Below are 24,365 nucleotides of genomic sequence, written 5' to 3'. Positions count from 1 at the left end.
TGTATGCAAATGCCACATTGGAGAGATTTTCACAGGGCTACCAATGATGGTATAATGGTTACAGGCATTCCCAGCCTTCCACCTCCAGTTCTGCACCTCCTGCTGAAGAGGCACAATGGCACCAAGCCGAGGGATGCTAATCTTCAGATAAGTCTTGGACATTATTTGTTCGGGCTACAAGCTACCATTTGCTCAACCTTTGCAAGATTGGTTCGTGGACTCTCCTTCAGGTCGAATGGACAAAGCGCTCAGAGTTTAAACCACCGTTCAGCGCTTGCTGGATATTTAAGTTATAGAACCAGTACTGCCTGACCTCTCAGGTTCAGGCAGATACTCCATATACTTTATCGTGCCAAAGAAAGACACAGAAGATTGGAGGCCTAGTCTGGATCTTGAGCATGTGAATGTGCATCTCAAGATTCCCCGCTTCCAAATGGAGACCGTGCATTTGGTCATTACAGCAGTGGCCCCAGGAGAGTTTCTTGCCTCTCTAGATCTTACAGAGGCGTACTTGCACATTCCTATTTTTCCAACCCACTGCAAATTATGCCAATGATGTTGAGGAGGTAGGGTCTTATGACTCACCAATGGCTAAGGCTTTTTCTTTTATTTGCATTAATATCCTGGCGTCTGGTCCATTAATCAGTGGAGAGTTATTTTGAATATAATTGTGTATAATTTTTCCTCCACTCTTCCTATTTTGAGTTTGTGTATACATATAGATATAAATATAGATATAGATATACACAGACACACTTAGATGTAATCCACTGTGCTTTATGAATTCAAATGGACATAGTTTCCTCTGACTTGATCTGGCTTCCCTCATCTTGAAGTTTAGAGAGACACTCGAGGGTGGCAGTTATTTTTCCTGTTCTTGAAACCCTTGTAGTGGAGGGGTTCTGCATGATGCAGGTTGCTGACCAATCATATTGTAGTCATTCCATAAAACTCTGTTAGTAGGAGCTCATGTGTAATATGTAAAGCACTTTGGTAGTACCATAGAAAGGTGATATATCAAGAACCTTTTGGTAGGGAGAAAATTGGGCAGTGATGTTGTATGGCCTGCAAGTAGTACTACAGATTCTGATATGCCTTTCTCCTTTAGGATATGGATAAGTGTGTGAAAGACTCCCACCAAACTGAAGACTACAAAAGCTTCCTTCCTGCTTTCAAATCTGTACCGGTATGTATATCCATTAATGTACAAAAATGTAAATAAACAAGAAAGGATGTCCAAAAGATCAATATCAAAAAAACACACCCTCTAATGCTCAGAACTACATACACTTTGTAAAAAGGAGAAAAGACCTCAGTGTCCAATAGGGGCTCTAAAAAGCTACCCACATAAACTCACTTTGAAACCAGCAGACACATCCTCGGTCAAAAAACTCCAAGATAAGTGAAATTCAAATGCTTAAAGTCACAATCCTTAAATATCTTTCAAAATGTCACAATCTTTTCAATTTCAAAAAATCACAGTCTTTTCAATATAATCACTTATCTGAAAAATGTTGTCTTCTCAATAGTCTTGAACGTAGTACTGAGACTTGAAAGCAGGAGAAACCCGCTCCGTGGAGAATAAGCTCAGAGCATAGCAGCTACTCAATCATCACCGCCAGCATACTTCCACACAATCCTTTCAGATAAGTGATTATATTGAAAAGACTGTGATTTTTTGAAATTGAAAAGATTGTGACATTTTGAAAGATATTTAAGGATTGTGACTTTAAGCATTTGAATTTCACTTATCTTGGAGTTTTTTGACCGAGGATGTGTCTGCTGGTTTCAAAGTGAGTTTGAAACCAGCTTGTCTATGTGGGTAGCTTTTTAGAGCCCCTATTGGACACTGAGGTCTTTTTACAAAGTGTATGTAATTCTGAGCATTAGAGGGTGTTTTTTTTTATATTTATCCATTAAAGTAGTCACAAACCATAGGATTTACCATCCATTTATAAATAATGTCCATATTGAACCAGAGGTTGGTACAACCATTAGCTCGTTGAACTTTTAAAATCTGTGCCTTTCTTGAAATGAAGTATGAACAACTGAGTAACCAGCAGTTACTTCCAGCTTGATGCATTTTGGATGACATCTCTCTTACACATTTAGGCACTTGTGGTACAAGCAGCTGTTTATCAGTTAAATGCTGATTTCTACAGGCAGAATAAGCCCAAGATATTCAGTGCTAAATATTGGCCAGGATCCGCATCTGTCCATGTCCTGAACCCCTGCCCCCCTAACATTCTGATCCCCCTCCCGTCTACCTTCCCAAACAGCTCAAAAGCCTCTTCCAATAACCCTTCCCTCCTCACCTTGAACATCTACACCACCCCTCCCCCATAATCCCTTTGAGCCTACCTGCCAATCCCTTGTGGTCTAACAGACAAATGGGCAGGAGAGAGGCCCACTCACTCCTGCCTGGTGTGGCTGCCTCTGCAAAATGGCTGCTGTGACCTTTAGCGGTAGCTTTGCAGTACTTCAGTAGTACCTTGAGACTTCCATGAAATGTGGTAGTGGTAATGGGCAGGAACAAATGGCATCATTCCTACTTGTTCCCCCTCTAGACCATCAGGTTTCAGGCAGGTAGGCCTGAAGGGATCGGGGTGGGGGGTGGAGGCTGGATGTTATCTGTTAAGAGGAGAGAGAGGAAAAGGGGGATTGAAAGAGGCTTTTGAGCTGTTAGAAGGGAAGGAAAAGGGGATCAGCAAACTTGTGTGATATTGGCAGCCTAAGGGTAGGAGTGGCTAAAGAATTACTGTACTGCCACTTTGCTGGTAGATACCAGAGATAGCCATAAATCACTCTTCTACCTTCCAGCACTTATCAGGCTATCCCTGGTGTCTCGCAGCAAAGTAGCAACACATGAGTGATGCCCCAGTCACTCCTACTCCTTATGCTGCCAACATCAAAGTGGCACAGGTTGAAACTTTGTAGTAGTTTTATAATACTACCACTAGAGGTCAAGATACCAAATAAGGAGTGCTCCTGAGTGTCCCCAACCCCCCTCACCAGGGATAGTAATTTATGATAGGTGAGACATAAGTGATTGAAATGTTATGGGGTGGGGGGATGATTTTTGTTTTGCCCCAGATCTCTTAAATAGCTGCCCAGAAAGGAAAAATAAAGCAGCTTACAACAATGAACACAAATTGTGTTATTCATGTACTGTAGGAGCTTAATAACTACTTAATGTAGGAAGTCTTGTAGCAGGTAGATGCTGTTTATTAATAAACTGTGTACTCTGTATATCTGTGTACTCTAAATGTTTCATCATTTTCTTAACTTGCAAGCATATGTAATAGAGGAAGAAGAAGTCTTTGGAAGTCTGTTCATGAATTGTAGTTGAACTGAAGAGCATGCCAGAGTTTTGGTATTTGAAATGTCCTATTTTTCTTGCAAGCTTCTAAATATGACCACTAACCTGTCTTTTGAGATCTCAGTTCTAAAACAGAATGGGCTCCTACAGGCATTGGTGACTAGTGAGGATGGACAGAAAGAAGCTGGTAAGTCTCTCGCTCACCTGTGTTCAGGACAGCTACCATCCTTGGCTGCATCCTTTGTGCTAGTCCAGCGGTCTCAAACACGCGGCCCGCGGGCCGCATGTGGCTCTCCAGGTTTTATTTGCGGCCCGCAGTCTGGAGGCCATCATTCTCTTCCTTTTGGAGCAGCAGCCGGCTCATTCGCTGAAAGCCACGGGTTGGCGGCTCCTTGCGCTATCCACTCCTGCATCGGAAGCCTTTCTGATGTCACAACATCAAAGAGGCTTCAGACGCAGGCGCGGATCTCGCAAGGAGCCGCCACCCGCGGCTTTGAACGAACGAGCCGGCCAGACACGTTGCTGCTCCAGTGGTGTACCAAGGGGGGGGCGGTCCACTGTTCTCTTCCCTGCAGGGCCGACCAACTCTGGCGGCCCGACGTCAATTCTGACGTCGAGAGGACGTTCTGGCTAGCCAATCGCTGCCTGGCTGCCCGGAACGTCCTTTCCGACATTAGAATTGACATCGGGCAGCGAGAATTGGTCGGCCCCATGCAGAAGAGAAGCAGGGAGATGGTCTGTTCCAGATAGCGGCAGCAGCCTATTCCGCGGTGGTATGGGGGAGGGCAGGAAGGAAGGAAGAAAGAAAGAAAGAAGGTGGGGTGGGGACAGGGAGCCAGAAAAAAAAGCAAAAAATGGGGCACGGCGGAAGGAAGAAAGAAGGAGGGGGGGACAGGGAACCAGAAACAAAGCAAAAAATGGGGCACGGAATCAGAGAAAGACAGACAGAGAAAGAAAGAAAAAGTTGGGGGAGGGAATAAGGTCTGGAGGAGAGGAAGCATACAGGAGGCTGAAAGAAGGGAAGAAGTATTGGATGCACAGTCAGAAGAATAAAGTGCAACCAGAGACTGATGAAATTACCAAACAAAGGTAGGAAAATGATTTTATTTTCAATTTAGTGATTGAAATGTGCCAGTTTTGAGAAAGAAAAGATATTGAACTTTAAATGTGAGTGCTGCAGAAAAAAATAGAGTACTTGGAGGGCCGCAGAAAAAATAGTTAGTCTTATTAAAGAAATGACAATTTTGCATGAGGTAAAACTCTTTATAGTTTATATATCTTTCCTTTTAACTGTTAAAGGAAAGTTTTATAAACTATAAAGAGTTTTACCTCATGCAAAATTGTCATTTCTTTAATAAAGCATTAACTATTTTTTCTGTGGCCCTCCAAGTACCTACAAATCTAAAATGTGGCCCCGCAAAGGGTTTGAGTTTGAGACCACTGTGCTAGTCGGCCACTGAAGCCCGATGAGCATGTACCTTGTGCTTAGTAAGAGATAAAAGTGTCTTTTAAAGTGACAGGCCAAGCCTGCTGGAAAACTGTTAGGACAAGAAACACCAATGTATTTAAAACAAAATCAAGTGCTTTTAATTTTTTATACCCTTAAAAAAATTGGCATATTTTGCTTCTAAACTATAGTGCAGTCATTTGAAAAGCAGATGCAGTCTGTGATGGGTCACATTTATTGCTTGCAAAAACAGACTGTTCTAAATGGGGATTGTTTCTGGAAAAAAATAAGACTTGCCTATTTCTTGTTTCTAGAGTTGGATAGAGAAAAAAAACATTTTGAAAATTAGTTTCACACAATATTATAATGCAGCATTTATTTTTAAGGCTTCATTTTAGCAAGATAAACTTATTATCAACTAAGTAATTACCTTTGATAATAAAGGAAACCTTTTTCATTAAAGTAAATGTTCTCATTGAAGTAAGCACAGTAATTATCTAGTGCTCCTTTTACTAAGCTGCTAATGCCACCATTGAGCTGGCGCTAGTTTTTGGCGTGTAGCGCGCAGGGCAATGTAGCGTGCATAAAAGGAGCCCCTAGTGTTTTAACTTTAGCTGTTTCATATTCAGCTTTTGCCTATTTTCGAATGCTGCAACAGTTGTGTTCTTTGTAGATAACTGGAATGTATTAACACATTTCTGAAGTAGTTAGACTTGCTTCTAAAGAGGAAAACTCACTTGATGCAGAATCATTAAAAACTGTCTTGGTTCATCTCCTGTTCTTGTCGTAGTACTAGTGTATATAGTGCCTTTGGGAGGGGTGGAGAGACGGAGATCTTGGAAGATATATTATAACTCACTATTCTAAATATTTCCAAAGTAGCATACAGTAGAATAAGAGAGTTTATTTAATGGCAGTGAATAATAATATACAAGTAAAGCATATAAATTAATATAATAAACAATAGCAAATGAAGTGGCCTGTCCAATTTCCCTCTTGGTAGATAATGCTGGGTTGCATTTGGAAAAAAAAATATATATACAGTATACTGTATAGTCGAGACACATTATTATGACCACCTGCAAATATCTAGAATAACCTGCCAGACGTCGTGGAACTCATGTATTTAAAGAGACTTACAGTCAGTCTAGTATTCTGCTTATTATCCCAGGACAAGCAGGCAGCATATTCTTGACTGATGGGTGACGGCACCAACGGAGCCCCCGGTACGGACAATTTTAGAGTGATTGCACTCTAAGAACTTGGAAAGTTCTAGCAGGCCGCACCGCGCACACGCGAGTGCCTTCCCGCCCGACGGAGGCGCGCGGTCCCCAGTTTCTTAGTTTCCGCGGAGCTAAGAAGACGCGTCTCTTTCAACGGCTGTTGAAAGATTTTTTCGGTATCGCCTTCCCGCTCGCGAAAACCCTTGAGGAAATAATATTTCCTTCATTTTCTTTCTTTTCTTTTTTTTAAAAAAACAACATTTTTTTTTTGTTTCTTTCGGTTTCGCCCCGGCGGGGCCTGTTGCCACCATCGAGGCCTCGGCCTTCGATTTGGCAGAAGCCGTTTTTACGTTCATGTGTCCCCAACCCGGGTTTAAGAAGTGCCAGCGGTGTGCACGGCCCATTTCACTCACTGACCCACACAGCTGGTGCTTACAGTGTTTGGGTCCAGACCATCAGGCGTCTACCTGCACCCGCTGTGCCACTCTGAAAAAACGGACTTTGAAAAACCGTCAAATCCAACAACGGTTATTATTTGGTGCCGATATGTCTGAACCTACGGCACCGACATCGGTCCCGTCTCAGTCGGCACCCACCTCATCGACACCGCACAACACCGCGCCGGCGTCGCATCCTTCAGGTAAGCCGGCTAAGAAGCCTTCCCCGCTGGAGCGTCCTCCGGTCTCAGTAGCAGCGAGCCCAGTCCTGCCGACCTCGAGGCGCCCGCGGAAGCGCTCCGCCCCGATTGAGGTAAGCTCCTCGACCTCGGGTTCCTCCTCTTCGGAGCGTCGAGCGGCACGCAGGTACCGCAGAAGAAAAAAGCGGTACCGGTGCCTTCGCTGGACAAGCGAATTGCTGCCGTACTGCAGTTGCAACTCAAGGACCAGTTGCAATAGCTCCTTCCCGCGCTATTGACATCGAGCCTTCCAGTCCCGGTCCGGTCTGAGCCACCGGTACCGACAGTGGAGCAGCCTCTTTTATCTGCATCCACTTTGTCGGTACCGGTACATTCTGCTTCCTCGGTATCCATGCCGATCTTAGCACCGGAACCGAGGTCCTTACACCAGGCTGTGCAAACTTCGGCACCGATACAGCCCTTAACATCTCCTGGTACCGCTTCTCTAAGGTCAGGTAAGTCGACACACAAAACTCGACACCTGGAACCTTCCACACCGGAGTCCCGGGATTGAAGCTTCCAAGTTAGGGATCCTGATCTGTGGGGTGACTCCGAAGAGCCTCTTCTCTCTGAGGGGGTGTGTTCATCGGCTGACGAGGATCCTTCTGTTTTAGATCCGTCCTCTAAGCCAGATGCAACCTTTTTCATCTCATTTCTGAAAGAGATGTGTGAATCTCTCTCTATTCCCTTGGAGGCTGAGTCCAAAAAATCCAAAGCGTTCCTTGATGCACTGGATTTTGACCAGCCTCCAAGGGAATTTCTGAAATTACCCCTCCACGATATCTTGAGAGAGACTTTTTACAAGAATCTGGAGACACCTTTGACTATACCAGGAGCCCCCCGTAAATTGGACTCCTTATATAAGGTCATCCCCATTCCTGGCTTTGACAAACCGCAACTCCCACATGAGTGGAATCCACACTGAAAAAATCCACGGGAGCTAGTGTGTATGCCTCAGTCCCTCCTGACAGAGAAGGTAAGGCCATGGATAAATTTGGCAAGAGGTTGTATCAGAATGCGATGTTGGCTAACAGGTCAGGGAATTATGCCTTTCATTTTTCTTTTTATCTAAAGCATCTCATTCAAAATCTGACTGCTTTTGAAAAGTACCTCCCTGACCGCAAGAGATCTGCGTTTCGCCAAACTTCCTCATCTCTCTTACAGCTTCGCAAATTCATGGTCCGGTCGATCTACGACACATTTGAACTGACCTCTCGAGCCACGGCCATGTCGGTTGCCATGCGTCGTCTGGCATGGCTCAGAGTCTCAGAACTTGATTTCAACCATCAAGATCGACTAGCTAATGCGCCTTACTTAGGAGATGAGCTCTTTGGAGAGTCCATGGACTCCACTACACAAAAACTCTCTGCCCATGAGACTAGGTGGGATACTCTCCTCAAAACTAAAAAGAAGACCCCACCAGCCCGGCCTTTTTGACAGCAATCGGCCTACCAACGCCGCTATGTGGCTCGCCCTTTGCCACCGGCTCCTCAACAGCCTAGACGCCAGCGCCAACAACAGCAAACTCCTAGGCCAGCACAGCAACAACAGGTAAAGCCTCCTCCACCGCAAAAGTCTACCCAACCCTTTTGACTTGGTTCTCCAGGGCATAGCCAGTGTTCTACCATCTGCCCATCTTCCTCGACCCATAGGAGGACGTCTTGCTTTTTACATCAGCCGTTGGGAGATCATCACCTCGGATCAGTGGGTCCTCAACATCATCCGCCACGGCTACTCTCTCAACTTTCAGACTCTAACAACCCAAAGTCTGCCAAGAGAGTCTGCTTCGAACACTCCTCAGTCTTCCCTCCTTCTTCAAGAGGTTCAATCCCTCCTCCTTCTGAACGCCATAGAGGAAGTTCTTCTAGATCACAGGTGTCAAAGTTGGTCCTCGAGGGCCGGAATCCAGTCGGGTTTTCAGGATTTCCCCAATGAATATGCATGAGATCTATTTGCATGCACTGCTTTCAACGCATATTCATTGGGGAAATCCTGAAAACCCGACTGGATTCCGGCCCTCGAGGACCGACTTTGACACCCCTGCTCTAGATCAAAAGGGGCAGGGATTCTACTCCCGTTATTTTCTGGTCCCCAAAAAAACAGGAGATCTCAGACCCATCCTAGATCTTCGCGATCTCAACAAATGCTTGGTCAAAGAGAAATTCAGAATGCTTTCTCTGGCCACTCTTTACCCTCTTCTCAATCAAGGCGACTGGCTATGCTCCCTCGATCTCAAAGAGGCATACACTCACATTCCGGTCAATCTGGCCTCCAGACAGTACCTCCGCTTCATGATCAATCATTGTCATTACCAATACAAAGTGCTGCCCTTCGGTCTTGCCTCCTCTCCAAGAGTGTTCACCAAATGTCTGATTGTGGTGGCTGCCTTTCTACGCTCTCACCACCTTCAGGTCTTTCCTTACCTGGACGACTGGTTAATCAAGGCCAATTCATCTCAGACAGTGCTCCTGGCCACCAACCAAACCATCCTGTTCCTACAACTTCTGGGGTTCGAGATCAATCTACCCAAATCTCGTCTCATCCCCACTCAGAGACTTCAATTCATTGGAGCGGTGCTGGACACAGTCCTCATGAGAGCGTTCCTGCCGTCCAACCGTCTTCAAACTCTTCAATCTCTATGTCAGCAGGTACTTCCACAACGTTCCATCTCTGCCAAGCAAATGATGATACTCGGGTCACATGGCCTCCACAATTCATGTTACACCCTTCGCACGTCTTCACCTGCGCACTCCTCAATGGACCCTAGCTACCCAGTGGTCCCAAGCGACGGATCCTTGCTCACGACACATATTTGTCTCTTCGTCAATCTCTTCAATGGTGGTTGATATCCTCAAATCTCTTCAGAGGTCTTCTGTTCCATCTACCTCCTCATCAATTTGTCATCACCACCGACGCCTCCCCTTATGCCTGGGGAGCTCATTTGAGCGAGTTCCAAACTCAAGGCCTTTGGACGGCCCAGGAAATGAAGCATCACATCAATTTCCTGGAACTCAGAGCGATGTTTTATGCCCTCAAGGCCTTCCAACATCTTCTCTTTCCTCAAGTCCTACTTCTGTGCACAGACAATCAAGTTGCGATGTACTATATCAACAAGCAGGGTGGAACAGGCTCTCGCCTCTTGTGCCAGGAAGCCCAGAAGATTTGGGCTTGGGCCACAGATCACCAATTATTCCTGAAAGCTATTTACATTCAGGGAGAACAGAATTCCTTAGCAGACAATCTCAGCAGAATTCTCCAGCCCCACGAGTGGACTCTCGATTATTTAACTCTGCAGTCCATCTTCGTTCAGTGGGGCACTCCTCAGATAGACCTCTTTGCAGCTCCTCACAATCATCAGCTGCCCCTCTTCTGCTCCAGACTCTACTCTCCTCACCGTCTGGCAGCGGATGCATTTCTCCTAGATTGGTCCAATCTATTCCTGTATGCTTTCCCTCCTCTGCCTCTCATGTTACGAACCTTGTTCAAGCTCCAGAGGGAACACGCCACCATGATTCTCATCGCTCCACGGTGGCCCAGGCAACATTGGTTCTCCCTTCTACTTCAACTCAGTTCCAGGGAGCCTATTCTTCTTCCACTGTTTCCTTCTCTGCTTACACAGCATCAGGAGACCCTTCTGCATCCCAACCTCCAGTCTCTGCACCTGACAGCTTGGTATCTCTCGGGTTGAATTCAACTGATCCTCTTCTGTCTCAGCCCGTTCGTTCTATCCTGGATGCTTCCAGGAAACCGGCCACTCTGCAATGTTACCATCAGAAGTGGACACGGTTTTCTTCCTGGTGTCTTCTTCATCATCATGATCCCACTTCCCTTGCAGTGGAGACCTTGTTGGATTATCTTCTTTCTTTGTCTGACTCTGGTCTCAAGTCTACTTCCATCAGAGTCCACCTCAGTGCTATTGCTGCTTTTCATGAACCAGTTCATGGGAAACTTCTCTCAGCTCATCCCTTGGTTTCCAGATTCATGAGGGGGCTTTTCAATGTGAAACCACCTCTTAAAGCTCCTCCTGTAGTCTGGGATCTCAATGTAGTCCTCTCCGCCTTAATGAAGCCTCCGTTTGAACCTTTGGCTACATCTCCTTTCAAGTTCCTTACTTGGAAAGTGGTCTTCCTTATCGCTCTTACCTCTGCCAGGAGGGTCAGTGAGCTACATGCACTAGTTGCGGATCCACCTTTTACAGTCTTCCATCATGACAAGGTGGTTCTGCGTACACATCCAAAGTTTCTCCCTAAGGTTGTCTCTGAATTCCGTCTCAACCAATCCATTGTTTTGCCTGTCTTTTTTTCCGAAACCTCACTCTCATTCTGGAGAACAGGCTCTGCATACTTTGAACTGTAAGCGGGCTTTAGCTTACTATTTAGACCGCACTAAGCCCCACAGATCATCTCCACAACTCTTTCTGTCCTTTGATCCGAATAAATTGGGACGTCCTGTTTCTAAACGTACGTTGTCAAATTGGCTTGCAGCGTGCATTTCATTTTGTTATGCTCAGTCCGGACTGACACTGGAAGGTTCTGTCACGGCCCATAGAGTTCGAGCTATGGCAGCATCTGTGGCTTTCCTCCGTTCCACTCCTATTGAGGAAATCTGCAAGGCTGCTACTTGGTCCTCAGTTCATACTTTTACATCTCATTATTGTCTGGATGCATTCTCCAGACGGGATGGACACTTTGGCCAATCTGTTTTGCAAAATTTGTTTTCCTAATGGCCAACCTTCCCTCCATCCCTCTTTTTGTTAGCTTGGAGGTCACCCATCAGTCAAGAATATGCTGCCTGCTTGTCCTGGGATAAAGCACAGTTACTTACCGTAACAGGTGTTATCCAGGGACAGCAGGCAGATATTCTTGCATCCCACCCACCTCCCTGGGTTGGCTTCTTAGCTGGCTTATCCTAACTGGGGACCGCGCGCCTCCGTCGGGCGGGAAGGCACTCGCGCATGCGCGGTGCGGCCTGCTAGAACTTTCCAAGTTCTTAGAGTGCAATCACTCTAAAATTGTCCGTACCGGGGGCTCCGTCGGTGCCGTCACCCATCAGTCAAGAATATCTGCCTGCCGTCCCTGGATAACACCTGTTACGGTAAGTAACTGTGCTTTTCACCAACAAGTATGTCCTGTCTGTCCTGAAATTTACCTATTGTACCCTCTTTCAAGGGTGACTGATACTGGTAGGGGGTCTTCTGCTTCATATCTCCTGGAAACTGGGTTGTGTGGAGATTGGTAGTAGTTCAAGATCCCAAGTTTGTTCTCTTTGTGGGCAATATCTATGCTGGTTCCTGAGCTTTATCAAAATTGCCAATTCCTGTGTTCTTTACCTGTTGATAGCAGCAAGCTGACTCCCAGTTTGATCTAGGCTGTAGTTCTGTGTTGGAGGCTACAAAGCATTTGAGAAGTCCCAGAAATCAACTATCATAAGGTGCTCGATCTTTGCATTATGGAATGACCTTCCCGTTCAGATACTATCATGTATTTCCTTTCAGGTTTTCCGTAAAATTTTAAAAACTACGATGTTTCAATGTTTTTAGAATGTAATTCCTTTTTTTTAATATATATCTTTTATTCATTTTCAAACTAAAAAACAATGCATACAAGAATTCATTTTCAAGTTATTTGAAAAACAGCACTTACATCCAACAAAAAATACTTAAGAATCATTTTCACCCCCTCCCTCCTGATTTCAATGTATTCAAAATAATCATACATTAATAAACCAGTCCTTATACATTAATCTTCTCCCTCCCACCCATCCCTTCCCTGGATGTGTAAAATATAACCATAAGTAAAGGGAGAAACCATTCAATTAGAATCAATAAAATTGGTCAGATTAAATAATTTATTACCCCTTTGCTCAAAAATCATTTTCTCATATCTATAACACAAGCATAATGAATTCCACCAAAAAGTGAAATTTAATCAGTCACAATTCTTCCAATTTTTCATAATCATTTGGATGGCTACCCCAGTTATTATATCCAATAAAGAAGAATGTAATTCCTAATGATCGGGAGTGTCAGGGGGGCAACCTTCTGGCTTGGGCACCCTCCTGCCGGCGATCAGACAGGCGGCCGTTATACTTATTGCGGCAGGGAGTATAGCAGCCGTGTCTACTTACAATGTAGGCCAGCATTTTGCTGGCCTACATTGTAAGTGTCTGTTTCTCTACTAGGGAGATGCGTAGGGCCGCCTAGATTCACCTAAGGCTCTTAGACGAGCTTAGGTGTCTTGCGGACCTCCCTAGGCTTCAAAATAGGTGGCCTGCCTGAGGAGCATTTTTTTAAAAAACGTGCATCCCGATTGGCTGATTAGACAGCTGTAGGACGCCTACAGCTGCCTAAAATCGGGATGCACTTTACAGAATCAGGGCCTTGGTATTTGTCGTGATGCAGGAACCATGACTGCTCCCTCCAAAGTTTGGGCCACTTTCTCCTTATTTTCTCACAGAGTTGTTTCAACACTTTCAGATAGTAATTTTGGTTGACAGTTTGTCCTTGTAATTCCTTTAAATCCTTGAAATTTTTGACACCACGATTGTCAAAAAAACCTGTTAACATCACTTTGACGTTCAACTGAACTTGCTGAGCTTTTTCGATATTGGTGATGTTTTGGTTCTTCATTGAGATGACTGAGATTTGGTCTCCACGTCATAACTATAGACTTATGTCTCATCACAGTTATCACTTTTATCAAGAAATGTTTTGTCTTCATTTGCCTTCTCAAGAAGATTCTGATAGATCATAATGCACTTGTTGTTTTGGTCGTTGGTCATCAACCGTGGAACAAACTTTGCCACAACGCAAGACATTCCCATCTTCTCTGTTAGAATGTTGTGGCATGAACTAATGGAGTTGTTGCATTCTTCCAATTCTCTAACAGTTAATTGCCAATTAGCACGCACAAGAACCCTCACTTGGTCAACATGATCATCATCAGTTGATATTGATGGTCTTCCAGTTCATGAATTGTCTTCCACTGATTCATGACTACTTTTGAAGTGTGAATACCATTCAAAACACCTTCCATGACTCATGACATGTTCCCCATAAGCCTTTCAACATTTCATAAGTTTCTGTTGCGGTCTTACCCAATTTAAAACAGAACTTCACACTGTAGCGCTGCTTATTGAGGTCACACATGATGAAAAATAGTCGATCATGAAAACACACTTTCACAAAAACTGCTGTAGCTTTGAGATGAAAACAGATGTCAACAATAGAAAATCAATTGTATGTATATGTCATAGTGTAATGAAAACCAACATAGATAATCCCCAATAAAGAACAAGAAGTAGAAGTTTAAAATATTATGGGTGAAGAGGGAGAACTTTAAAATAATGTGAGGGAGGAGGGAAAGCATGCATTAAATTGAAGACTCCATGTCACACAAATTAATTTAGATGAACCAGATACATATCATGGCAAGATCTTCTAGTTGATAACTAGAAGATTTTATTTACAGATGGCATGGGAATGAAAGATAATTTGTCTTCTGCCTGAATTATAGAACATGATCACTCAGCTGGAAGGCAGTTCCAGAAAGGCTTTAATTTGTTTAATTAGTCTCATAAAGAAGAGATACTTAGCCAGATACTTCATGATGACTTTAGACCTGAAAAGGTTGATAATAGTCCTTTAAATATAGCATTGGACACCAGTCTCATTGCAGGGCCTCAAAGATCAGTTTAATTCTAGCACAAATAGGTTGTGTAAATCCAAAAATGTTAACTGGTGAAGCAAGTGTAATCCAACCAGTAACTGTTTTTTATGACGCTTCTAGTCTAGTTTGGTAATTCTGATGTTCTCTGAATTCTAAATTGCAGATTATGGTACTTATTTTTCTTGGTTGTAGTCCTTTTCTAAAAATAATTCCGCTTATGTGTCTTTCCAGAAATAAGTGAGGATGTATTACAAGCTCAGGAAGAGTGGGAGGCTGTGGAAAATGTTCAGGCAGGTAAGTAAAATGGGCGCAGAATGCAAGGTCTGGTTTTAAGGCTGACAAGAGCTGAGAATCCTTTGGTCATAAACACTTTCTCTTGGGAAAAGTTTAGGTTAAATACCTTAGACCAGGGGTGTCAAAGTCCCTCCTCGAGGGCCGGAATCCAGTTGGGTTTTCAGGATTTCACCAAATGAATATGCATGACATCTATTTGCATGCACTGCTTTCATTGTATGCTAATAGATCTCATGCATATTCATTGGGGAAATCCTGAAAACCCGACTGGATTCTGGCCCTCGAGGAGGGACTTTGACACCCCTGCCTTAGACTGTCTAAAAAGAGAATTTGTGTTGTGCTGGTTCATACTTATTCAGTGTGGGTCTTCTTCTAACATCATCTACTGTGTTTCCCCGAAAATAAGACCTACCCCTAAAATAAGCCCTAGTTGCTGGCAGCAGCGCTTCCCCTACCAACCCTTCCAGCTCTCCCTCCCATCCGGACCCTGACTGCGAGACCGAAATGCCTGGTAACAAATGGCAGCGTCGGCAGCACAGGCTGCATCACAGCCTGCCCTTCTCACGCCCGGCCATTCCATGCCGCGTTGCTGATGACATCATTAGTGATGCGGCAGAGGAATGTCCGGACGTGAGAAAGGCAGGCCGTGATACAACCTGTGCTGCTGACGCTGCTGTTTGTTTCCAGGTATTTTGGCTTGTGGTCGGGGGGGATGGGAGGGAGGGATAGAAAGATACTGCATAAGGGGATGGGTGAGAGGGGAGGAAAGATGCTTCACATGTGGGGGAGAGAAAGGAAATAGGAAGAATTGAGGTAGAGGAGAGGAAGGAAGAGATGATCATTGTACATGAAAAAAAAATAAGACCTACCTAAAAATAAGACCTAGTGCCTTTTTTGGGCCCAAAATTAATTGTCTTATTTTCAGGGAAACACAGTTGAAAGTTAATGGTGCTTTACTGTTGATTTTAGGATTCTGGTTTTCCAGTAACTTAATTTCCTTTGTCTCATTAAACTTTCTTATATCCAGGGTTCCTTTTCTTTTTAAATAATTCTCAGCTCTTTCTGACCTGGTGATTTTCAGCTCCTGCCCTAAACAGCTCTTATTTATTAAGTGTTTTCCTACACATGCAAAAAGAGAGAAACTCTTTAATAAATAAGTCCCTTTCTCAGGTTAGATATGTAGATTTGTTTCTTGCATGATTTGCAGTTGTGCTGAAAACCAGCCCTGTTTGAGGATTGTACTAATTGAATGGACTGGAGTGGAATGCAGGAACGACCATGCAGAGTGAAAATAGAGAATATTTTAGATAGAGCAGTGCTGCCCAACCCTGTCTGGGAGAGATACCTTTCCAATTGGGTTTTCAGGATTGTCATAATGAATGAGGGTAATTCTATGTAAAGCAAATTTGTATTTAGGCGCATCTGACCACAAGTAAATGCAGAATAGTTACCACTTACGCACTCGCTTACCCAAAGCACTATTCTCTAAGCTCACACATAAGTGGCATGTGGCAGTGTCCTAGCTAGCCACACTACACAAACAACTAGCACACATTATACAAACACTTTTAAATAAAGTGTTTTCTTTATTAGTTTTCCTCACACTTAAAACAAGAATGTCACTTTGGTTTACCTCAGCCAGACAGTAATGAATTATTCTGTTTCCTTCAGCTTTCTCTCTCTCTCAGGGAGCTCTTCCCTTGGGACCTCTCCTCCCTTGGGCAGAAATATTCCTTCCTCAATCCCGCCCCTCTGACTCAGCACTGATCTGCAAAAGCCCAGGGCATTCTGGGACCTGAAGTTTTCTCCTTATTGCTTAATGCCCTCTGCTGCTCAGTAACAACAAATTAGCAAAATAATAGTTCTTAGGAGTATAGTGTTTGGGAAAAAGGGCTCCACATCAGACAAACTAATATAATGTGAATCAGTGCAAACACAGTCGCTGCTCAGTTCAGCGTTTCATATACTGCCACAAAACTTTTTTTGTCTCTGCTTTTCGTGATATATTTATATCTGCAGCATGAGGAGGTTCCTGACGAAAGGTTCAGTCCAATACTGAAGCTCAGGATTACTGTAATGAATATGCATGACAGATTTGCATGCAATGGATCCCCAATAAATGTTAAGTTTCTCATGCATATTCATTGTAGTAATGTTAAAAACCTGACTGGTAAGATGTGCCTCCACTAGAATTGAGAATCACTGATCTAATTTTGTCTAATTTTCTGACAGTGAACAAAAAGCATAAGTATCTAAAACCATTTCTATCTCTAAAGGTGGGGAGTAGATAATTAAGGAATTTAAAAATTTCTTTGCAGATGGATTTTGTTCTGATTAATAATTTTAGCAAATTCAGGTTATTGCAGTGGATCGGTGGGAGGGTGCAGGGCCAGCGATGGTACTCTGAGGAGGAAGTGCATTTGGGTTGCAAACCATCCTGTTCTGCTCTGGTTCAGTCCCCAGATCCATTCTAAATATCCTCTTTTGATTGTGTTTCAGGTTTGCTGAGTGAGACTAAAACAGGTAAATGGTTACTTTCATTCCCTTTTTTTATTCTTTCCAACCCAATGGAATGTTTGGAAACCACTGAGCAGGGATTGTCTCTTACATGTTAATGTACAGCGCTGTGCACATCTACCATTAGTTGGTTAGAGGTGCACATGCAGTAGGGCTGGAAAGAACTGAGTGAGTGATGCTCCACATGATTTTTCCACTTGTATTTTTCTCCATGAACTTAGAAACAGAAGTGCTTAGTTTTTTCATAGAGCACACATAAATCATGTAAGAACATAAGAATTTGCCTCCGCTGGGTCAGACCAGAGGTTCATCGCGCCCAGCAGTCCGCACCCGCGGCGGCCCATCAGGTCCACGACCTGTCAGGCTATCTTGATTTAGCCCTATAGCCCCCTTGTTTTTATCTATACTCTTTCCATTTTCATATCTACCCCTATCTGTATCCCTCAATCCCCCTATCCTTCAGGTATCCATCCAATCCCTCTTTGAATCCCCATAGCAATTTTGTTTACATGCCCTGTCCATATGTCTGTGTTCTGCCAAGGTGGGGCCTTTGCTTTCTGTGTAAACGCAGTCCTTGGTACAGCACCTTGAACGCCCTGTCGGGTACCATTTGCAAACACTGATGGGTGGTGTGGCTATAGAGAGCTGTGTCCTGGGGTCTGAGAGAGAACATTTCACACAAAATGGCAAATAGTTTTCAAAGGGTAACAACTTTTTATAGTAAGTGACACAGGCTGGATTGGAACTGGTAATATAAATGGGAAAGGCTCTTTATAGTTAGGGTTACCAGATGTCCAGATTTCCCCGGACATGTCCTCCTTTTCGAGGACAGGTCCAGACATCCGGATGGCTTTTCAAAACCCGGCACTTTGTCCAGGTTTTGAAAAGCTTCTAGCAATGAGTGACGCCGGAACGGCAACTGTGCATGTGCGGCTGCAACCTGGTGACATCACGCCCATGCGTGCAATATCATCGCGTCACACCAGCGCATGCACAGATGCCGTCCCAATGAGCAAACGAGTTGAATGGGACAGGGCCACGGGACTGGATTTTCATTCCCGAAAATCTGGTAACCCTATTTATAGTTGATATTAATATAGGTCAGCACCGAGGTAAGTTGGTAAATTGAGTGTGTAGTCTCAAAGGGTGTTGGGTAGGATCTTGTTACTAGACTAGCAGGAGATGCATTGGCAGAGCTGTAGTGTAGATGGAGGTTCTTGGTATTGCAATAACAGAGGGCACTGTGGGTCAGGAATAAGGTCTGTGTCCTTCCATATTTTCTTTGTTGTTTGTATTTCTCTTGGCCTTGGTTCAGTAGAACAGGGAAGCTTATCAGATGGCAAAATGTCTGTGCATTGCTGTCTGTCTGTCTGTCCCTCTCTCTGACCTCCCTTTGTAACTTAGAGCTAGGTTCATCTGTTTCTAACAAATTTTATGTAAAGGTGAGCCTTTTTGAGAAAGACTATCCACTTTTTAAAATTGATGAGTGATTCAGGGAAGCACAACGGGGGACAAAATTAAGGTCTCATGTTGAACAGAGAACTATATGGATTAAGAAATTAAATCTGAAGATCACACTTTCTACTTGTTTTCTATAAACTTCTTTAAAAAATAGCTTGAGCAGTGTTTCTCTTTTTCTTTTCCAACCTGACAAAAATGTATTTAGGCATCAGCATGCCTTTCTGTTTTCAATTTCTTCCCAATCTTGGTGTTCCCTCTTTCCCTTTCATAGGACTGCATCCCTGCTTCTGCTTGTATTCTGCTCTTTTCTGTTACAGGCCTTACCCTCTCTCTGTATTTCTTTTTAACTTTTGCTGTCTGCTAAGCTTTAAACTAGCTCGAATTCTTTCTTGCCTCAGCACTGTTACAAAGATTAAGTTCTTCTCTGAAGTAATCTTGGTTGCATTATGAGGGTCAATTGAAAAGTTTCCAGCCTAATCAAGAAAACAACATTTTTGAGGGAAAATGAAATTTATTTCTCAACATAGTCTCCTTTTAACTCAATACATTTGCTTCAAAGTTTTTCCAGACCTTTCATGCCTTCAGTAAAATATGAAAAGTCTAAACTGGAAAAATAGCTATTTACAGCGTCTATGTCTACAGAATCCGAAGAAAATTTCTTCCTAGATGGTCATTTTTTCAGATTCGGAAACAGAAAAATTGCACAGGGCTAAATCGAGAGAGTATGATGGATAGGGAATTAATTTGAACTACAGTTCAGGCAATTTCACCATTCCGATTGTTGATGTGTGAGACGGTGCATTGCCTGGTGGAAGATAACTTTCTTCTTGGTCAAAGGAGGACATTTTTTCTTGATTTTGTTGCTTAGACGTTATAATAAGCCAGCATAGTATTTGCCTTTAATGGTTTCTCCCTTTTCCAAACAGTCAATAAAAATTATTTTGTTAAAATTCCAAAGGAGGTGGCCATCACCTTCCCAGCCAACAGAGCCATTTTTGATTTCTTCAGAGTTGGTTTATCTCTTGTAGTCCATTGTTTGGATTGTTGTTTTGTCTCAGGAGTATAATGATGAACCCAAGTCTCATCAACAGTCACCAAACACTGCAAAAATTCATTCTCATGCGCTTAAAATGCTCAAAACATGTTTTCGAAATGTCCAACTCATTTTGGGTCGATGATTAGAAAACATGACACCCATTGCACACTCAACTTCCTCATGCTTAAATATTTGCGGTGGATGTTGTATACAAGTTCTGATGAAATTGAAAGCAGCCTCTGCTATATCATTTAAGGTCAATCACCGATCTTCCATCACAGTTCGGTGAACTTCATCAACCATTTCGTTGGTTGTTGCTGTTTTTTTGACGTCCAGAGCATTCTTCATCAACAGTGCTTGTCGGGCCATATTTAAACTCAGGAGCCCACACTTTCACTGTTGAAAATAAAGGAGACAGAATCCAAATATTTCCAGATGTGGCAAGAGTAACCCAACTTAGACGAAAAGCTTTTTTAGCTTTGAAATCTAAGGTAGTGGAATCCAGTGCCACATTTTTTCTGAAATTTCCGTGTAAGTGTTTGGTAACTTTTTATGATAAAGATTACATATTTTTTGGCCCTATTTAATTAGAGTATTTTCTTGAACATTCTTAGTAACCTCCTTTTTGTAAGATGGGGTAGAATTTTCTTTTCTTGGTTATGATAATTTCAATGAAAATAGGAGTTTAAATAGTTAAATGGCTCTATAAAATTAAGGGTATGGTTATCCCTTATTGATTACCACTTTTATTTTGCTATGTAATATAATTCTTTCTCCTCAATGATGTGGGCTTGATGGGATTTCTGATTTTCTATGACTGATTTAAGTTGTATTAAGAAATATTTATATTTTTTTTTTTTTTAGTAAATTCCCATATCCTGTATACTTGTTTTGGATACGTTCAAAAATTTCAATTAAAAAAAAAAGAAAATAAAGGAGACACATCATCATAAATTGCATCTAAGTCAGATTTAATTTTGATAGATGATTTTCCCTTTAAACGAAGGAATTTTATCACAGCGCAATACTCAATTTTGTCAAAGTGGAGCAGTTTACTTCAAAAGGCTGACAAGACAAAACTAGATGTCAGACTGACTTGAAAATCTAGCCATAGATGTTTGTGAACGCCATCTGCTGAACAGCTATAATTGTGATGCTAATCTTGCTCTTTCTTGGTCAGGCCAGAAGCTTTTCGATTTGACCCTCATATGTTTAGTTGTTTCTGGAGCTACATTTTAAATTGTTTTAAATTTTGTGATTTTATTTTTGTAATTTGTTTTGGGGCCCTTGGGAGAAAGGTAGAATAGAAATCTGGCTACAGCAGAAACTGTCAATTTATGCTCAAATATATTTTGTCCAGGTAGTGTTAAACTGGGTTGGCAGATGTTCTGCAAATTTACCCTCAATTTGCCAGTCTGTACCTGTATAGTATTCTTGGTCTACTAAAGCTAATCTATTCAGGGGTTTTTGTTTGTTTGTTTTTTTAAAGAATTCAGTATTAGAATTTGTTCTTGTTGATATTTTCAGGCCTTTTGGAGAATCTTGCTGGCCATACTCCCCTGATTTCCTTTAATGAAGCCTTGCAGTACTTCCAGACAGCTGACCTCTCTGAATGCAGGGTAGGTGTCAAATCCTATCTTTCTTCTCTGCCTGGTAGAAGCCAGGCTGCCCATCTTTGAATGTAATGAACTGGAAGCATGAGCATCTGAGCTAATATTTTGTGATTATCACAAAACAGGCAGAGCCACAGAAGGCTGACTTCGCTTGTTTGCACTCTCTCGTTCTATTTCGCACAGTCTCTCTGCAGGCCTTACTTACTGGCTGACAAGCGCCAACACTGGCTAGTCCCTTCCTGCAGCCGCGGGCCAGATTAAAAACCATAGACATAGTTTGCCCATGTCTGGTCTAGAATCTACCTAAAGCTACTAGCCAAGCTGATTTGGTCAGGATGATGTGCAGCTTTTCATACCCATTAAACTTGATTTACTCACAGCTCTGAATAAACTGACTACCTGTCTATCATCAATTCAAGAATGGGCTCAAAACAATCTTTGCCTGAATCCAAGTACAACCGAGCTTCTATGGGTCCGTAACACAAGTGGGCATATACCTGTCATTAAAATCTCTTTTGAGAAATATGAACCTCCCCTCCCCTCAAATCACAAGTCAGGAGCCTTTGAATACAACTAGATTCAACACTTACTCTAGTTCCTCAAAGAACTATTTCTGTCATTTGTGACAAACAATTCTACCTCTCTCTTTATATTGAGAAGACAAGTCTTGTCTCAGTTGTGCATGCCATGATAACATCAAGACTGGATTACACTAATAATGCGCACTCTACCTGTGCTTAAGTTCCTTGGCGAGTGTTGGCTGCCAGAGATTGTTTCCTGTCCTTTCCTTGGTGGAGGCAGAGGGTCCTGGGCCCTTCACAGCCCTGAGTCGCCAACAAAGATAAATGCCTCTTGGTTTCCCTCGCCACTCCCTTTGGAGGTGCTCCTGTGGTCTGAAGCAGAGATAATGGCCAGGACTTGAGCTCTAGAGCTGAAAATGCTGAGCAGGGGTCTCATAAGGTACCTGCTCATTTCTTCTTCCTTTCGGAAGATATAATTATGCTAAGCTGTTACAGCTGGGATTAAATGATGCATGAGACTTTTGGGAGAATGGAGGTTGAAACTCGGCTAACTCTGTAATTTAATGTCATGACAGTAGATGTCATCCTTTCATTTCTTCTGCCGCTCAGCAAATGTCTAGTGCTAAATATAAAAATTATGAGTATTGACAGCATGGGATTTATTTTGGCTTCCTTGTTCCTTGTATTATCAGAAGAGGATCCAGCCCACAGTTCACAGAACAGGATTGTCTGCAATCACCCACTTCCTTTTTGGACCCCCACGGCTGCATCGGGAGCTTCAAGAAGAGCGGGACTTGGCACTTGCTATAGCTCAGTGTGAGTGGCCACCTTTTGTTTTTTGTTCTTGTCAGCTATGTGTTTTTGGGGGAGAAGGGGGGGAGAGTGGTTCTATTTTCCCATGGCTTGTATATTTTCATAAGAACATAAGAGTTGCCATACTGGGACAGAATCAAAGGCCCATGAAGCCCAGTACCCTGTTTCCAACAGTGGCCAAATCAGGTTACAAATACCTAGCAAGATTCCAAAAAAGTAAAACAGATTTTCTGCTGCTTACTCCTGTTTATAAGAAAGAAAATTAGCAAGGTAAGAACCTAATCTTTCCTTTCTGAAATAGCCTTTCAAAAAAATCATGCTTTCAAATTCAGAAAGAAAGATATCAAGGAGGGTAGCCCATGTAGTGATGGTATCTGCATTTGTGTTGGTGTGTTTCTCTTAGAAGCAATTTCTCCAAATGGGTTACTTTTGCACATATCATCACAGGAATGAACCTCATTCCTAAGCCAGGTATATGAAGTATGATCACAGTCTCTCAAATGTATTGCTGTTGCTTGCCGCAGAATGTGCTTTGTACCAAAAAAAAGATATAACACATATAGGAAACCTATCTAGGTGCGTGTGGAAGTTACTTTTGATTAAGCCTATGGCACCCAAAACAATGGGAAATATTTTTGTATTTTCTGCCACATTTTCTTGGCCTTGGTCTGCATTTCGTAGTACTCGAAGATCTCTCTCTCCACATGATTCGTAGAGTAATTTCTTGGAGCTGACACCTCTATGATTAATGCGATTTTGATATGTGTGGGTACATCTGTGTATCTGTGATCAGGAAAGGGAAAAGTCAATTTGAAAGAAGCAGTTCCTCAACAGCTGTGTTTCAGTGCATCAGTTTTTATTCTTTCAAACATAACAGATGTTGGAAAGAAATTATATATAGGGGGTTTGAAAAAATGACATTTCTGGGAGGAAAATGACTCTGAAAATTTAATGGATCTGGATGTTTGTAATGGAAAAAAAATAGTGAAGAAAAACATCAAATACACGCAAAAAAAGAGCTGGATTGGACCATGGTGTTCCATAGAAATAAAGCCCCTCTCTCCAACCAAAAAAGGTGTAATACATTTCTGTTGGAGGAGTTCTATCTTCTGCAGCAAAGTAAATATTGGTTCACTGCTATATACTGTAATACTTAGGCAACTGTTTCTTTCATATCGCTCTTATTTCTAGTCTTATGGTTACAAAGACACGCACACACACATGTGCTTCTGTACAAAGACCCCCCTTGCCTGTTATCATAAACCTCTCTCTGGTGGGATGTTCTCTCAGTGAGTCCGATGTGCTTAATTTTCTTTATTGTAAATTCTACTGTGAAACCTAGTGAATAAAACCATATAACTTCATAATGGGGGCTATATATGATGACTTATAGGGTAATTCTTTATTTAGGTGCCCTGAGATTAGGTGCTAAGAGCCTATTCTATAGGGGAATTGTAAATGCCTAGATTCCCTTATAGACTACTAGTGTAACTGATATGGGCAGGCCTAACATTTAGGTGCCTGCATGTTCACCGGCTGCATAAGGGCAGGTACCTAAATCCAGCAGGGATGCAAGTAATTTATTGTATTCTGTAATGTATGTGTGTAAATGGAAGGTAGCCTCTCCTATGTTCTGCCCCCCGTTTACATCCTCCCTTTTAATAAGCACTCTGTAAGTTAAGCAGCTGTTTGTAGGAAAGTGAATAGTCAGCATACTGGCATACATGGGAGTAAGTGCACACATACGAGCATATGTGTCTGCATTCTGGTTTTGTTCA

At 42.7% G+C, this 24,365-nt stretch overlaps 1 protein-coding gene across 5 annotated transcripts in view; it reads left to right on the top strand.

Moving 5' to 3' along the window:
- Positions 1-24,365, top strand: part of ELMOD3 (ELMO domain containing 3) — a 60,416-nt gene that overhangs the window by 20,377 nt on the left and 15,674 nt on the right. For 4 of the 5 annotated variants that reach the window (XM_033949999.1, XM_033950001.1, XM_033949998.1 and 1 more), the window contains exons 4-9: positions 1,109-1,186; positions 3,437-3,506; positions 14,564-14,626; positions 17,126-17,149; positions 21,168-21,259; positions 22,467-22,590. In XM_033949999.1, the coding sequence (XP_033805890.1) occupies positions 1,109-1,186; positions 3,437-3,506; positions 14,564-14,626; positions 17,126-17,149; positions 21,168-21,259; positions 22,467-22,590 (451 nt within the window). The remainder of the gene's footprint in view (positions 1-1,108; positions 1,187-3,436; positions 3,507-14,563; positions 14,627-17,125; positions 17,150-21,167; positions 21,260-22,466; positions 22,591-24,365) is intronic. The other variant, XM_033950002.1, reaches the window with a different exon arrangement.

Source organism: Geotrypetes seraphini, chromosome 6 (assembly GCF_902459505.1).
Source record: "Geotrypetes seraphini chromosome 6, aGeoSer1.1, whole genome shotgun sequence".
NCBI classification, from domain to species: domain Eukaryota; kingdom Metazoa; phylum Chordata; class Amphibia; order Gymnophiona; family Dermophiidae; genus Geotrypetes; species Geotrypetes seraphini.
This window is presented reverse-complemented; position numbering and strand designations above follow the sequence as displayed.